General features: G+C 33.0%; 1 protein-coding gene and 1 non-coding gene across 4 annotated transcripts; both read left to right on the top strand.

Moving 5' to 3' along the window:
• The first annotated feature begins 509 nt into the window (after positions 1-509).
• Positions 510-624, top strand: MIR477 (microRNA MIR477). The gene has a single exon (NR_130105.1). It is a non-coding gene; the product is annotated as a microRNA MIR477 (primary transcript).
• Positions 625-6,458: 5,834 nt separating this feature from the next.
• On the top strand, positions 6,459-17,946 carry LOC101252826 (uncharacterized). 3 transcript variants are annotated; one of them, XM_069290559.1, is made up of 10 exons: positions 6,738-7,550; positions 8,407-8,758; positions 8,845-8,877; positions 11,366-11,458; positions 11,582-11,764; positions 11,910-12,012; positions 12,103-12,288; positions 13,138-15,584; positions 16,191-16,786; positions 17,481-17,946. In XM_069290559.1, the coding sequence occupies exons 5-10, from the start codon at positions 11,732-11,734 to the stop codon at positions 17,500-17,502; spliced, it is 3,387 nt and encodes a 1,128-aa protein (XP_069146660.1). In that variant the 5' UTR covers positions 6,738-7,550; positions 8,407-8,758; positions 8,845-8,877; positions 11,366-11,458; positions 11,582-11,731; the 3' UTR covers positions 17,503-17,946. The 3 variants fall into 3 exon arrangements, with proteins under 3 accessions (XP_004248454.1, XP_069146662.1, XP_069146660.1); XM_004248406.5 differs by lacking the exon at positions 8,845-8,877 and having other exon boundaries at positions 6,459-7,550; positions 8,407-8,595; XM_069290561.1 differs by lacking the exon at positions 8,845-8,877 and having other exon boundaries at positions 6,460-7,550; positions 8,407-8,595; positions 12,090-12,288.
• Positions 17,947-18,235: the final 289 nt, after the last annotated feature.

Genomic DNA, 18,235 nt, shown 5'->3' with positions numbered 1-18,235 from the left:
AATTTACTTTTAACTTCAAGATTTACTGAGATAAATTATAATTATATATGTCTCAATACTACATTTTAAAACCACAAGGTCTTCATCTTTTAAATTTTGTGATTATTAGACACCGTCGCATAAAATTAGGATAATAAAGTACTTCGTTTTTAATTTATTTGACTTTTTTTTTCACTATATTTCAAAAAGAGTGACTCATTCTCTTCTTTTTAATTTTAATTTTGATAAAATCATAAAATTAAAAAGTACTGTGATACATTCTACGTATGTTTAATTTAAAATTATAAGATTCATAAATTTTCTGTGTTTTCTCAAACATTGTGTTAGATTATAATAGGTGAAACAAATTAAAATGAAAAAGTATAAAACTTTTCCACTCATGTCAAGTGCCATGGTTCCCTTTTTAACACCCCTTTAGATTGATCTAATTGCTTTGTTGCCTATAAATAAGCTATTCTATTCCACTTCTAAAAACATATAAAAAGCTCATTATTATAAGAAGATATTCAAGCTAGGCATTGCTTGTTGTCTCTCCCTCAAGGGCTCCTCTTCAAGATCCTTATAAACAAGAAAGCATGAGGGGGAGGAGTTCTTGTAGGGTGAGACAACAAGAAATTCCTTGCTCACTTCACATGGCAAACATACTTATATTTTATTTATTAATTATATTTACGACACGTTTCTTCATGTGTGGAATTTTATGGCTGTGGTGAGATTTAGAATTACTATTTATTTTGATAGTATGTTGAATCGTATGATTATGTTATCTAAAAATTTAAGCTTATTATTTTTAAAAAGGCAATTACATTTATTTTATAGGATTATTTTAGAGAAATTGGACTGATATTTTACATAATTTGTTCCTTTAGATAATTGTTATAAATTAGGCTAAAAAGATGATATGTAAAATTTATAAGCTCATATTTTTACATAATTTGTCCAAAAATATTTTTTTTAAGAAACTTTTATTTATATATATATATATATATATATATATATATATATATATATATAAAGAAAAAACAATTATCACTTACGAGAATAACATTTTTTTCATTGAACATCTATAAGACATTTATAGTAAGGGCAAAAGACATAAATTACATACTTTTAAGACAAAATTATTACTTGTCTTTTACAAGTTTATAATTATAAAAATCCCTCAAACTGATACAATAATATAAGCGTTGATACATTAATCTGATGCGCGAGATACATTAATCGTTAAGTAAGATACATGACATTTTATACATGATACACTAATCTGATGTACATTTTTACACGATACACTAATCTGATGCGCGAGATACATTAATTTGATGCACTGATACATTGATGCTTGAAAATGAGAAATTTTGGGAATTTGTAAAACTAATAAGGGATAATGATAATAAAAGAACTTAAATGTGTGATTTCTGTCATTTATGGTTATAATATATTTTAACACATATAGAACAATTTACATAATATAAATTTTATTCATGAGTAATATATTTGTCACACACTTGAATATACTTATATATAATTTTTTTTTTTTATCAATTTCTTACCAAACAAACTTAATATATTTTTAAATACTTATTAAAAATTAGTCAATTTTATTGGTTCATCTTGTTCAAGCAAGCCCATAGCCGCTATTGTAGCCCATTTCATAACCCAATCTCCGTTTATTTCCCCTTACTACTGCAACCCTAAATCCCTTTTGAAATTGATTTGGGGCAAATCGTTATTTTGGAGGATATAAATGATACATAAAACTGATTTTAGTTTAACGATAAGGACATAATCAATCAATAATACACATACTTATAAATAATCCATACACTAATTAATAGTGTATATTTCAATTATATTGATAAACTAGTTGACATATCAATATATATTTCATAATTACTCTGATAATTATGAAAATTTTGTACCAATTAATTTACTTTGACCTCTATATCAAAAATAGATATTTTTATTTATTTTAATAAACTTTTAAAAAAATTATTATTATTATTTTATGTAGTTGCTTAACACTTTAAAATAACATGAAGTTAAAAGATGCATTAATATTATTTTTTCACTTAGAGGTAGAACTAAAAAAAAAATAGCTTTAGAAGATGCAAAAATGAAATAAAAAATGAATTTTTGCATAGAAAAAGATGCATTAAAGAAAGGACCAAAACTTGTCACGGTCCTTATTTTCCAATCAAAATGAACTGTTTGTTTTGAAAAAAAAGAATTTTTTCAATTAAAGTGACATGTCGAAAAGAGATTATTTTATTTCAGACTCGTCACTTGAAATTGAGTTATGGTGTTCTAAGTCACCTTATTTACATCCCTAATCAAAAGGAAGTTGACTCGTTATTTTTTATGGTCTTTGAAATCAAAAATCGGTTAAGAAATTTTGTTGACCAAAGGGAAGGCATTAGGCACCACTCAATCCCGTGGTTCTAGCACGGTCGCTTTATTGACTTTTACATGACTTGACTTAATTTTAAATATATTATGTTTATTACCTAACAATTTACTTATGTCCCGCTTTCTTTGATTTATTTTAAATTACTTTGTAAAATTGTCATATTTTATTAGTGTGTGGTTTATTGGTAGCAGCTCTTTCCAACCTCACCACAAATTATTTATTTTGTTTGTATTTAAACACTTAAAGTAATTTAATGTTTTTTGGATCATAATATTTTATTAATATTATCATTATCAAAAGCCTAAATTATACATTATCTTAATTTTATTTTTCTATAAAAAATGAACAATATATTAATAAGAACATAAGATAAAAAAAAATTAAATAATACACTTTTTCATATAAATTTTTTACTTTTTCTTATTTTAGTCATTAAAATGAAATTAACCCAGTAATTAAAATCAATTTTATTTATTTATTTATTTTACAAGTTTTGGGTCACTTTAATATTGTTTTTCTATTTTTTTTTTAAATTTTGTTTCTCTTTCTTCTTATACTTTGCCCTATTTTTCTTTTAATTCTCTTTCTTATTTTTTTTACTTTTATGTTTTATGATAAAAAAAAATTACGTCTTTTTCTTTTATATAAATTTTTATTTTTTATTCTTTCAACATGAATAAATTAATTCATTTTCTTAAAAAAAAGTTTCGCATTAAAAGAAATGTAAAGATAGTGTAGGTATGATTTATTTTTAAAAATAAATAAATACAGTTTTATTAAATATACAAAGTGAAAAAGTAAGTTAACAAATAATAACTAAATTTCATCTAACTATTACTAACTGCATACTGTTGAATATTAAGCTTCGAATTTTAATGAAGAACAAGATAAAAGGAAACTTTAAAGCAAGCAAGAATGAATACATGTTATATAAATTTTACTCTAAATTTAATAATATAAAATCTCAATCTATTTCATATCATAATGTAAAAATAAAACATGCATAAATTTAAAACATTTTATATCATTGAAACCATATCTTGCATGATTCTGAAACCAAATAATGTAATAAAGATCAAGTGTTAACTTTTGTGAAAATTAATTCACAAAGAAAATACCTCGATAAGGACCACGAATTTGAAGCCCCAAATTCCACTATTTTTTGATTTGTTTTTTTTGTGCGTGTGTTCCTTAGGAAAAAAAAGTGAAAAGTTTTCTTTTTTTTTCTCTCTCTCTTTTACTGATTTTTTTCCTTTGAATATCTGAAATTTTTCTTCTCTTTCCTTTGTACCCCTTTTTCCTCTTTTTTTTTTTCCTTCCCATTATTAATTTATATATAGTTATGTATATGTATGTATGGAAGAGTTGGATTAGTGGAGTTGGGTGTGGGGTGAGTGGAGAGAAATAGTGAAGTGGGGGTGTTATAATGAGTAGGTTAATTTCTTTTAATTATTATTTTTTGTTATAAAATAATAATAATAATAATTAAGAAAAATTAAATAGCTAGATTAAAAAAATTTATAAAAATTAAAATCACTAATTTATTAAAACTTTGAATGAATAACTAAAAATATACCTTAAAGTGTGATTTTATTTTTTTGTGATTTTCATAACTTTTAAAAATAAACTTAATAAAATAAGATAAAAGTCAAAATATTTATAAAAAATATTTAAGCTCTAAAAAGGATATAAAACTTAAATTCGATCAAAAATTACGTGTCTACACAACTATTGTTCGTTATACTTCAAACATCATAAAATTTTTCCTTATCGATAAACTCAAATACAACCCACGTACTAGCTCTTGATCTACTGTTAAGTTTAACTCTTTGCTGACTTGGACTTTATTCATTTTAATTAAATAAAATCTAAGATGTCTAATTATATTAAAATGATATACTTAGATTGAATATTAGATTAATTATTTATTTTTTAACATCTAGAACCTGGATGTGTGTAATTTATTCTTATTTAAGAATTAGTAAATTTAATTTTAAATAATATTAATTAAAATATACAATAATAATAATAAAAAAATTGGAAAACTTTCAAAAAATGACTATACTTTGGGCTTAATTAGATATTTATAACTGTAGTTTGTTTAATTACGAATTACAGTTATATGTTAGGGGGAGGAGAGAGGCAAGCGAGACTCGGAGAGATAGGAGAGAAGTGAGCGAGATCTAGGAGAGAGAGGAGATAGGTGAGAGAAGTTGAATACATATATGGTATTCATTGTATCAGGTAGTATCACAAACACATTTATACAACTAATTTGTTCAAAATGAATATAGTTGTATTCATTGTAGAAGGAGAGAGGCAGACGAGAATGATAGAGGGAGGAGAACGAGATTGAGAAGAAAGGAGAGAGACGAGCAAGATCGAGAGAGGTGAGCGAGATTGAGAGAAGAAGGAGAGAAGATAAATACATGTTATATTTATTTCATCACAAATACAATTTTATGAAATAAATAATACAAATATAATTGTCTGAATACCGTTGATTTGTATCATATATCGAATATAATTGTATCAATTGTATTAATGAACACAATTTGTATCGATAAATACAATTAGAAGAATACAAATTATCATAATATAATTGATACTCAATACAAAATATTTAATACATAATACATAATACATATACAATTGATATTGAAATGCAAATATATTTGATACAAAATACAATCTTCGTATTTATGTGGTTGGTACAGGTGTCTAGCGACAGAGATGATTATCACTAGTGATTGATAGTAATGTGGAGGTTTTAGTCCATAGTTGCAGCTGGTTGATGGTCGTAAAAATAGTTAGCTATTGATTGTTTATCTATTGGTGATTCATAGGGGTATAATTAGTAAGTCGATAGGGGAGATTATTTGGTTTGACGTGAGATATAAAGTATAATAATTTTCCAATTTAATGCAAGTCTATTTTGTTGTACTTTTATCTTGAGGTATTAGATAGTCTTCATATTATTCATCTTATTATATATACCTTAATGATAAGATAAGTTATCTCATTTACATAATGAAATAACTTAACCTTAAATAATTAAATAAATAATCGTGCTCAAACAATTAAATCTAAATAATTTAGATTAAAATCTTTTTTCTTGAAATCCCAAGATAACCCGCAAACGTTACAATTTCTGCCACAGTCTCTGTCCTTTAGGTGAACACTTTGTGCGATTGAGTAAACCCTGACTATGTAATAACTTACAAACCACACAGGAGATGTAAATCGCACTAGGCAAGTGCGACAGACTCGACTCTAAAGACATAGAGAGGAAATTAATTCTAGATTATCTGTATGATTAACTACCCTCCAAACTAACTGAATCATCGAGAAAGACAAATTAATAAAATCATTATTAAGCGAAAACCAATAAAATCTCAGTAACAATTTTTAAAATATAGTACTAAATTAAGCTTCGACAACAAACACATAAAAATAAACATAAACAGTAAACTGTCACTTCTAAAGAAAAAAAAAAGATCAACTATGTAAAAACAAGAAACACATGTTATTAATGAATGTTGTACCAATATTTTACAGTACATTATTTTATTGTTCTACAAACATTTATGTCATTATCAATTTTTTAAAAAATAAACTTAAAATTCCTTTATAGTTAAGCTAAGTTAAGGCCCAAGCTTTAGGTTAGGGCACAAAACTTAACAAACAATACCTGCTGATTTGGTGGCCCAAAAGTGTAGATGCAACTTTCCAAATTTTATTCATATTAAATAAATGGAAATTAATTGAATATAACATAACACTAAAAATAGTATATAAATAATTGTAGTAATTATTTGAAAATTTAAATACTGTCTCAATTATAATTTTATCCGACTAGATTCGGATCGTAAGAGTCAAATTAAATTAATATTTTGAGTGAATTTAAATATAATTATTTTTTATAAATAAATTTTATCTATTCAAAAATTATACTATAATTATAATTAAAAAAATATATTTTAATTAGATTGTAATCGAGAGAGTAATACACACTACTATAAAAGAAAGTTCAAGTTACAAGCAAAGAAAAAGATACGAGTTGATACAATAAAATAAAAATAAATTGAGGGGAGTAAGTAGATTGCATTATTTTTTTTGGAAAATTAATTAGATTAGATCATCATAGAACAAATATTCACATCCCCATTTTTTCAATTTAGTTGGAGATTGAAAAATCTGAAAAAAAAAACACAAAAATAGAAAAAAAAAAGATCAATAAAAAGCAAAAAAAAAAAAACATATCTTCCTTCTCCTATTATTTTTGCAGAACAACATATACATAAACACAAAAAAAATCCCCTGCATCTTCAAATACGTCAATGGCAATTCCTCAATATTTCTTTGGATTCTGATTTTTTCACACACAGACACACACTCAAACTTCAATCTCTGTTACCCATTTTCAGGAATTAACACTTCCCATATCTAGTTTTTTTTTTTTTTCTGGATTTTCAAGATCCTGGAAATCTTGTAGAAATGAAACTTTCCATGTTTATTACATAGAAAGAAGAAGAGGCTTATGGGTTTTTTTGTTTTGGTTTTTTAGGTTTATTTTTGAATAAAGAACAAGTTTTTTATTTGGGGTTTCTTTATCTAATCTATCTCCATTTGAATCGCTTGATCAAGAAGTGTTATAGCAGCTTTATTTTTTTTCTTACCCTTTTAGGGTTTCTGTTTACCCCTTTTTCATTTTCAATTATTTGGGGGTCGAAAAATGTTCTTTTTTTTGTTTTAGATGAAGTATTAGATTCTGTTGGTATTCAAGTTTACTTGTTTTGGATATCCTGGTTAGTGGAGTTATTAATTTAGCAGAAAGGTTGGTAGATAGATATTGGATTTGAAAAGAAGGTGAAATTTTTAAGTTCTTTTAGTGGGTTAAACCAAGTAGTGGTGTATGGGAGAACATGAGGGATGGGCAGAGCCAAGTGGGCTATTGCCGAACGGGCTATTGCCCAATGCAGAACCAATGATCCGAGTCCTTGACTCGGAAAGATGGTCGAGGGCTGAGGAAAGGACTGATGAGTTAATTGTCTGTATTCAGCCTAATCGGCCATCGGAGGAGCGGAGAAATGCTGTTGCTGATTATGTCCAGCGGCTCATTATGAAATGCTTCCCTTGTCAGGTTATCTTGAAATTTTGTATTGGTGGTTGTGTTGTTGTATTCTTGATAACAATAGCTTTATAGAAGTTTCATATGCAATATTTGGCTGATCATTGTGATATGACCTAGATTTCTCAAGAAATGTAAAAAATTGAATTCTCAATGACTTTTGTGCTTCAGTATACATTTGTTTAGACTATGCCAAGATAAAACTATTTTAACTTTTGTAATGACTTAATATCTTGTTCAAATTATAAGTGCGGATTGGTCTGCTTTGCTTAGCAAAATATGCTGTCTGAAACTGGTAAAGTAAATAAGAATTATGTTAAGTGTTAACTGGGAGAGTAAATACAGGATTTCAGCAGATTCGGGGATGTTTCATTTTTTTTTTTCATTTATCTGAAGAGTTAAGGAAGTTGAATAGATATAAGAACAATAGCTCATTGATGAAGCTGAATGAGTTCTGAAGTGGGAGATGGAAATGTATGTAGCGGAGGTGGTTGAAAAGAAGTGCTAAGTGGACTGCTGGTTTGGAGTGGTTAAAAATGAAGCAATGCAATAAAAAACATGGAATTATCATAAACGATTGACAGAGTATAGCATGACAAACATAGTTGTATCTCATTGATGAGGGAAAGTTATTATCTTTATGGTGATAAAGTGAAACTTTAGCATTAGTGTTTATGATGCAGTGGACAGTCATTCATTCTGGTTGTACGCTTTCCTTGTAAAAGAAAGGCTAAAGAGTTGCCATGCAGTACTTGTCCTCTTACTTCTATAACTGAAAGAAAAGATAATATGCAGGCACTCTGTTGTGGCTTGCGATATGAGACTTTTTGCTGCTAATTTGTTTTTTTGATCATCCTACACTTTCCAGGTTTTCACTTTTGGTTCAGTACCCTTGAAGACTTACCTTCCTGATGGTGACATTGATTTAACTGCCTTCAGTAATAATCAAACTTTGAAAGATACATGGGCTTATCAGGTTAGAGATATGTTAGAGGAGGAGGAGAAAAATGAAAATGCTGAATTTCGTGTCAAGGAGGTTCAATACATTCAAGCTGAAGTATGTCTTCTACACAACCTCCATTTAATTTAGCATTTGCATTTAATGTGCTTTTAGTTTTGTTGCCGAGGGTCTATCGGAAACAACCTCTCTACCTTCACAATATAGGGCAAGGCTGCATACACCCCACCTTCCTCAGACCCCACTTGTAGGATTACACTAGGTATGTTGTTGTTGTGCTCTTAATTTTCTTGCATCAGTACATAGTAGGAAAAAACAGGTGATGTGTATAGGGTTTCTTTTCTGCAGTGATTGGAATTATATCCTGGTGGCAGAGTTAAGGTGTGTTAGAGAGCTCTGTTCAGGTTTCGTCCAATTTTGAGAACAATGGATGGGTGAAAATAGTTTCTTTTGTTGTTTATATTTAACCTGAATGGTATCTGCATTCTCTGGGCCTTAAAGGAATATTTTAGAGGAAATGAAGTCTACCATGATATCTATATATTCTCATTTTCTTCTGCCTGTTGAGAATAAAAACAATGTCATGCTGAAAGAATTTCCTTTTTCTCTTATCAATTTGATAACAGAAAGTCAAAGAATTGATTGCATTGTTCAAATATCTTTCTTTCACATGATGGTTTGTTATCATGGTAAACTTACCATTCATCAAGATCCTAAGTCACACTACGATGGTTTGGGAGAGGGGGCTGGAGTTGAGGGTCAGGAGGATCGTGACTATGTCTGTGAACCAATCTGGATTTATGCCAGGTTGCTCAACCACAGTAGCCATTCATCTCGTAAGGAAACTGGTGGAGCAGTATAAGGAGAGGAAAGATTTACATGGTGTTCATCTCCCTAGAAAAGGCTTATGACAAAGTCCCCAGGGAGGTTCTATGGAGGTGCTTGGAGTGAGAGGGAGAGGGAGAGGTAGACGAAAGAAGTATTGAGGAGAAGTGATTAGATAGTACATGACAAAGTTGCAGCCAACTAATGATGTGACCTTAGATAGGAAGGTATGAAGGATACGAATAAGGGTAGAAGGTTAGTAGGTAGGATTACATCCATACTAGTAGGTAGGAGTGCATTGTCTTGTTGCCCTTACTAGTAGTTGTAGTACTACACTTGTAGTTTGTTGTTCTTCGGTTCTTGTTAATATTTGTTGTTTCATGTAGTTAAATTATGATATTATTTAGTTGTAGTACTATCTGCTAGTATCTGTTGTTTTTATTATCATCTATTGTCTCTTGTACTTCCATAATGCCTTTTTCTAAACTGTTTTTGTTTTGAGCTGAGGGTCTATCGGAGACAACCTCTCTACTTCACTCTGAGTAGAGGTAAGGTCTGCGTACACTCTACCCTCCCCAAACCCCACTTGATTTTTTCAATCAAAAAATCCTTCTCAATTTTATTACTCCCTCCGTCCCATTTTATGTGACAACATTTGACCCGGCACGGAGTTTAAGAAATAATGAAGACTTTGAAATGTTTACCAAATTGCCCTTCAAAAAAGTAAACTCACCTTTCTCTCTCCTCATAAAAGTATTAGAGTACTTAAGTGGGACCAACAAGGGTAAAAGAGGAATTGTACCTTTAAATATTTATCATATTAAGGAAATGTGACATTTTTTTTTGGGACTGACCAAAAAGAAATGGTGGCACATAAAATGGGACGGAGGGAGTAATTAATAATAATTATAACAACAACTATGAGTATATGTAAACCCCCAAGATAAATTTGTGGGACTACACTAGGTATGTTGTTGTACGCTTGTACCATTCGTCAAGACATATTTCATTGGTCAAATGTCTTGTCTGTGACTCTCTTTAGATCTCATATGTTAAGAGTTGTAGATTTAGTGAAACATTTTACTCTTGCATTTATTTAAGACTCATCTGTGCTGCCTGATTGCTAATTAGCGTGGCATATGTATTTCTGGATTGAGGTGTTCAGTATCAAGAGCAGGAAACTGAAAACTTGTATTCCTTCATCGGCTTAGTTCATTGCTTTAAAAATGATGAGAGATGATACAGAAAAAAGAATGATCAAAGATGTCATTTGCAATTTGTTATAGTGTTATTTATGTGCGTTGGTGTAAGGGCGTCTTATTTACCCCCTTGTTCTGTTTGTTAGTCTGTCTGTTTGTCTAGCGCTGTTAATGGGATCTTCTTGAGCTAGCTGGAGGGCTTCTGTATCCTGCAGTTACTGTATCCTACTGTTTTTGGATCTTTCTGATTGGGGTCTTTGAGTGTAATTTTATTTTTCACTGATGTAAGCTTCATATTTTTGGTAACACCTGGCACTATATATGCTATTTCTTGCGCCTTGGGGACTTTCTCAGGGAAATGGCATATTGGTTTCTGTGGTGTTTTTGCAAGTTTTGAGTTATTTCCCTCAATTTACAGTTTCACCTGTCGAGGATTTATCATAAACAACCTCTACCCTAGAAAAGTAGGGGTAAGGTCTGCGTACATCCTACCCTCCTGGCCTCCCAGACCCTTGTGGGACTACACTGGATTAGTTGTTGTACTTAACACTTCTACAGGGGGATGAACTTGGTTAATGAGTATATTATAGGGTTGAGGAAGAGGCTTTTTTTATTTGAGTTATTGAAATGTCATTAGGATTAGTAGCTAATATTTTAACATGAACAGTCAATCATTTATTTATAGTGTTGTGTTATTATGATACTTGGAGTAGCCAATTGCTGCTTAAGTTTGGTTGTTATACTTCACATTTCTTCATTTGTGTTCCTGTGCACCATAACCGTTTATATTCTTTATTTTTGTGTGCACTCACCTTTCATTGTTCTCTTCCCCTTTTCTATTGAAGGTGAAGTTAATAAAATGTTTAGTTGAAAATATTGTGGTTGACATATCTTTCAATCAGCTAGGCGGTTTGTGTACCCTTTGCTTCCTTGAGGAGGTATGTAGTTTCTTCTTACGTTGTTAAAAAGCCTAATATTTGATTCATAACATTAATATACCATTTTATTTTCAGTTTCCAAAAAAAAGGAAATGAATTCTTTACGTTGTTCATCTTTTGCAGGTCGATCATCTGATAAACCAGAATCATTTATTCAAGCGCAGCATTATTTTGATTAAGGCATGGTGTTATTACGAGAGCCGTTTACTGGGTGCTCATCACGGTCTTATTTCAACTTATGCTTTGGAAACCTTAGTTCTTTATATATTTCACATGTTCAACAATTCGTTTGCTGGGCCGCTTGAGGTTACTAAGTTTTTACTTTTGCTTTTTTCTCTTTCTGTTTTCTTTTATTTTGAGGTGTACTTAGTGTTGCATTCATCATCTGTAAACTTTAAGGTTTTGTATTTATACTTCATTCTCAAAAAATGTTTTGTATTTATACTTGCAGGTTCTGTATCGCTTCTTGGAGTTCTTCAGCAACTTTGACTGGGACAACTTTTGTGTTAGCTTGTGGGGACCTGTGCCAATTAGTTCGCTTCCTGATGTCACTGGTAAAGATATGCAGAAGAGTCACTTTTAGTTCAGTTTCTCTACTTTGTTGTGAGTTTATTTGTTAGCTTAAGTGTAGTTGGAACATGCAGCGGAACCTCCTCGAAAGGATAGTGGCGAATTGCTCCTCAGCAAATTGTTTCTTGACGCCTGTAGCTCTGTATATGCTGTTTTCCCTGCTGGCCAGGAAAACCAAGGACAACCATTTATGTCTAAGCATTTTAATGTGATTGATCCTTTACGAGTAAACAACAACCTTGGCCGCAGTGTGAGTAAAGGTACTCAAACTTTGAAAGTTTTTAATGACATCCTTGTTTTTTAAAGTAGTTTCCAATAGTTATATTTTTATTTAGGCATATCACCTATGATGTCTTAGCTTGTGAAGATTTACTTAAATTTAGTTGCGATTCAGTTTTTCTCTTGATTTCATTTTTCTTGGTTTATAAAAACTCGTTTCTATCAACCAATCCAAAAAGATGAATCAATTTGTCTTTGGTGTATTTAATTGGAAGGTTGCAAGCAGGGCACTCTACGGGTTCCTTTCTTTTTCAACTGATGTTAGTGAAATCTATGTTCTGTGGTCAGTTGTAGATATTTATGTTTATGTTTTTTTGTTTTTGCTGTTTACTCCTGTCAATTTTGGACTGATGAACAGCTAAGAGATGCATTGAGAAGCTTCTTTATTTTTGTTTTGGGTGGGGTTGGTTGGCTGTTGGAAATCAATTTTTTTCCGCTCCCTTTGTTGCTCTCTTTCAATAATTTTTGTCTAAATGTTTCATGCATCTATTGATACTATTTTCTTTTGAGTTTTGGTATGCTCCATGTTATGCAATGTAATTCTTTGAACAAGATGCGAGTCTTGGATGGTTTGAAGGTTTTTATTTTAAATTTCTGTGTAGATAGATCCCTAGAAAAATGTTTGCTGGTGCCTTTGAAGAGCAAAGAGTTAAAATCTCTTTTGGCTTATGTATTGCTTGTCTTAGGCAAACTTCTATGGACTAATTATGATACTATTCACTTAATTCTAAAAGACCCACTTGTATGGTTCGTAGTACTTTGCACCGAAATGGGTTTTTGGCATGAATTCTCTTGCTGCTTCATGTGGATATGATTTGTGTTGTTGACAGGTAACTTCTATAGGATACGGAGTGCATTTGGATTTGGTGCCAAACGACTGGCAAGATTACTGGACTGCCCCGAAGAAAATGTCATTCATGAAGTAAATCAGTTCTTTATGAATACATGGGACAGGCATGGCAGTGGTCAAAGGCCAGATGCACCTGGGGCTGAGTTGTGCCCGAGATTGGCATCACTGGATGACCTACCTGACTCCGAGTACTTGAGGGTCAACTCTGGTGAGAAAAAGGTGAATGAAAAATCTTCTGGTCATGGTGTTGAGGTGGAAGGAACTGGATCGCGGATTGTTTCCTCTCAACATGGTAATCATTTAGCTGGAAGCTTCTCTAGAATGAATGATTCAGCTGAATCCTCTTATACCGAGAGCCAAAAGAGTTATGGAAATTTGAGCACCTCAAGGGGATCTGATCAAACGAAAAAGGAGGTCACTTCCACTCAGGTTGTACGTTCTGATAAAAGTCACAGAAATTTGAGATCTGATCAAACAGTGAACGAGACACAGGGTAAGTTTGTTTTTGCTAGAACACGGTCTAGTCCTGAACTGACGGACACATATGGTGAAGTTACTTCTCAAGGAAAGCATGGCAATACTCCAGAGACTGCAAAAATGCAACCTACTCCATTGAGGCAGGATGGCAGGAACTGGAGGAAGAATCAAGGATCTGAAAATTTAGCAAGTCAGAGTGGTCGATCTCTAAACAATGATGCATCATCTATCAGACATTTTCCATCTCATCAAAGTCTTGATGCCGTCGCTGACTCCAACAGTAGATCAAATAGCTTTAACCAAGATGCAGGTTTAGATGCTCCGAATGAAGAGTTCTCATTCACGGGTGGTACACAGGGGATGCATCAGGATGAGCAAGATCTTGTGAACCTGATGGCATCGACTTCACTCCACAGTTTTAATGGACAAGTTCATTTGCCATTTAATTGGGCTTCAGCTCAACTGCCTTTCCCTATCTCACCTTCTGTTCTGGCTTCAATGGGATATAATCAACGAAATTTTCCGGGATTAGTTTCAGCTAATTTTCCTGTGATTGATCCTGCATCTTCCAATATGCAATTTCCTCATGGTATGATTGCGCCCCACTTAAATCATTACATCCCAGGTCTTGGGTTGAGTCCATCTTCTGAAGATACAATTGACCGGAATAGTGAAAACTTTAGTTCTATGGATATGAACTCAGGTGAGGTGATCAAAGACATCTGGCATGAGCCAGATGCAGGCTCCACCGTCGAATTTGACCCAGAAAATGGAAATTATGAAGCACCTCAATGTGATCATAAGCCACATGCAATCCAGTCAGGTTTTGATTTTGTTCCTTCCTCTTGGGTGAGTAGCTCTAGTACTAGAGCTCAGCAGAAGCATACAAAGGAAAAACGTGGGCCAATCAAGGAAGAACATTCTGATGATATTCAGTTTCAGGATAACAGAATGAGGGATGTTTATGCTGAAGAAAGATGGGCAAGTTCAAGGTTCTCAACCACTGCTCACAGTAGTTCTGTGAGAAGCAAAACCTCTTCTGAGAGTTCTTGGGATGGTTCTTCTTCTAAAAGTACAAAGTCAACAAGGGGAAGACGGGGAAATAAAACAGGTGCTGCAGAGCCAACTACTGGTTATGGAAAAGGTAAGATGATGTCTGACCATATTTCTAACCATGCTGAGGAGGATGATCAGGATTGGAACTCCGTGTCAACCCTGGGTACTGAAATGGCTGAGGGAAGCCAAGTACCTCAATCTGTTATTTCCATGCACATTGCAAGGCATCATCTGCCTGAATACGAAGGTGCTCAGCCAAGTGGATCCGACTCAATAATGCCCATTGCACCAATGCTCATAGGGCCTGGTTCTCGGCAAAGAATGACTGATAATTCTGGGGTTTTTGCATTTTATCCCACCGGACCACCAGTTCCCTTTCTTACAATGCTCCCAGTATATCCTGATGCATCAACCAGCCACTTTGGAAGAGAAGAATGCTTTGATAATCGTGATTTAGGCCACAACCTTGATCTGTCTGAGGGTCTTGATCACACTGAAAATCTGAATACTTCCCATGCTATTAGAGGAGCTACTTCCATAGAAGCATCTGGTGGACACAGGTCTGATATACTTAACAGTGACTTTGCTAGTCATTGGCAAAACTTACAATATGGACGGTTTTGCCAAAATCCAAGGCATCCCGGGCCTCTTGTTTATCCTTCTCCTGTTATGGTACCACCTGCATACTTACAGGGTCGTTTCCCATGGGATGGTCCTGGAAGACCGTCGTCAGCCAACATGAACCTTTTTACTCAGCTGATGAACTATGGTCCTCGTGTATTACCCATTTCACCGCTACAGTCTGTTGCAAATAGACCTCCCAATATGTTTCAACAATATGTGGATGACATACCAAGATATCGTAGCGGGACAGGAACATATTTGCCAAATCCAGTAAGAAAGTTGCTAAAAAAAACTATTTATTGATTGATATTGTTCTATTCCTTGGTTGTTGGAGAAGGTACATTCTATATTATTATATGAAATGTATGCAGAGTACTTGCACAGTTTTGTCTTCACTTGTCTATTAGTCTTTTTTCTTCTTCAGATCCCCAAGAGTGACTATTTGATCAATAAAAGCATCTCAATGTTTCACTAGTTGCTTTCAAACAATAATTTTACTACAAAGAGATGCTTCTGTCACTGGCGGGATGTGGATATTATGCTTGTACTAAGTTCACTTAATTCTTTTAAGAAAAGAGCAATGCTTGTTCCGAGTATTAAGACAGTATTTTTTTTGTAAGTGGAAAGCCTCACTTGGCTTTGCTTTATCATGTCTTTCATTTGATGCTGAGGGGTTCAATGAGCATTTGCCTATTCTATGTCCATGACGCTCAGATACATCACCTGGTCTGGTTTTCCTAGTTGGTGAAACTAGATTTCATGTCTGTTCACAGTGCTTACTTTTGTGTTTTGCCGTATAAATCATGTTTACTAAGATGTGTGGTACTGTCATTTCTGGTGGAGATTTTACTTTTTACAATTTGACTGTTTCTTCAGAAGGCTTCAGTCAGGGATCGACACGCTCCTGGTACAAGAAGGGGGAGTTACAACCATGACAGAAACGATAATTATGGTGAGGGGAACTGGAATGCAAATTCAAAATCCCGTGCTGGTGGTCGCAACTACAACCGCAGCCAATCTGAGAAAGTAAACTCAAGATTGGATCGTCCAGTGTCCAGTGAGAGCCGAACTGACAGGTCATGGAGCTCCTCTCATAGACACGACTCCTTCCCTTCATATCAGTCCCAAAATGGTCCATTGCATGCAAACTCAAGCCCAAGTGTCCCTCCCAATATGGTGTATGGCATGTATCCTCTATCATCAATGAACCCTAGTGCAGCGTCTTCAAATGGACCTGGTGGCCCTCCAGTTGTAATGTTTTATCCATACGACCATAATTCTACTTATAATAATTCACATGGAGAACAGCTTGAGTTTGGGTCTATGGGTCCCGTAGGCTTCTCAGGTACAAATGAACAAGCCCAGCCAGGTGATGGAAGTCGACCAAAGGGAGCAATTGAAGAACAGAGATTTCATGCAGTCTCTGGGCAACGGTCTTCCCCTGATCAACCATCTTCACCTCATTATCAAAGGTAATATTTTAGTTCGTTTTAAAGATACAACGAACTTGTTATTTGGAGAAGTTCATTAGAGTCAATAGTATTTTTACTTGTGTTTAGCTGATTGTTGCTTGTTATAGTTATGTCAAATCTGTTTCCACGCGTGCCTTGACATCCAGTTTCTCTACCTTTTTTTTCTGGGATCATTGACTATGAGAAGTCGTGGCAAAATATGCCTATGATGAACATTGTATCAGTACGTGCTGCCAACAAGACACTTAATAATTGCAGTTTGAACACAGAATAGAAGCTGAAGCACTTATGAAATACTTGTTTGAGATTAACTATAATAAAACTTGTTTTGGTTTGTTCAAATGGTAGATTAATGGGGAGAAGACCTCACTCTTGGGTTTAGTAACCATGGCAAGTAAAGTTAAATATCAGAGATTGTATATATTTCCTCTGTATAGTTGCTTTTATCTTTTTTCAAAGACCCATATATGATTTAGATCAAATAAATGAAGGCTGTAGGGAGTACATTGTATTTCTAGTGTAGAATGATGCTCTGGCTAATAGGAGTACTTTTAATTCACTGCCTATTTCTTTATTCTTTCTTGGTGAAACATTTTTTAAGTTTGTCAATGCATCACACATCTCAGCAGTTGAGGATTTAATTTTCTCGAAAAAAATGTCATTTGAAATTCATCCCTTGAGTATTGTTAAACAGAAAGAAGACTGAGAAGTGGTGATACAAGGAACAGTGGCGAGGCCTGGCATTTTACTCATCATTCTTAGCCTCATGTCGAATTGGGCTTTCGTGCACTAGCTTTTTAATTTTTGCTAGTAAATGGTGGTCACTCACATCTTGGTGCCTAGATTCAACGGAAGATGTGAAGTCATGATTTAGCGGAAGCTGCCCCCTCTTCAACGACATCAAAGGTGAAATGTCATGTAGATTATTGACATATTGTAACCTCAGTGAATTTTAGGTGTTCAACTTGTTATATTAGTGTTACCATTGGAAATCATTTCCACAGGGAATGTACAAGAATTTTGTTTTACAAGATGACTCTGTAGTAGCTTTTGTTCACTCAGGATTTCAACAGTGTAGTGGTATATGATTACCATGGTGAATTTATTAGACTAAAGATTAGAATTCATTTCAATTATGATTTCTCTTACAGTTGCTACTACACCAGGAAGTTCCCTTTGATACCTGCAATGTCTTTGTTTATATATTTTTCAAAAAAATTATCACAGTTACAAAGGATGTGGCTCGGTGGTCAATGAAGTGGGAAAAGAACGTGAGGTCTCATGTTAAAATCTCACGGAGACGAAAACATTAGGTAATGTTTTATCATCTGTCTATGGCTTGACTTGAGAACTACTTTTTTAAGTCCAATTTGTCATGTAAAAATGTAAAGTTTGATATTAATATTTTTCAAATCTAAGTTCTATAAATTTATTAATTCTTTTTTGGTG

The sequence above is a fragment of the Solanum lycopersicum genome, chromosome 10 (genome assembly GCF_036512215.1).
Source record: "Solanum lycopersicum chromosome 10, SLM_r2.1".
Classification (NCBI taxonomy): domain Eukaryota; kingdom Viridiplantae; phylum Streptophyta; class Magnoliopsida; order Solanales; family Solanaceae; genus Solanum; species Solanum lycopersicum.
This window is presented reverse-complemented; position numbering and strand designations above follow the sequence as displayed.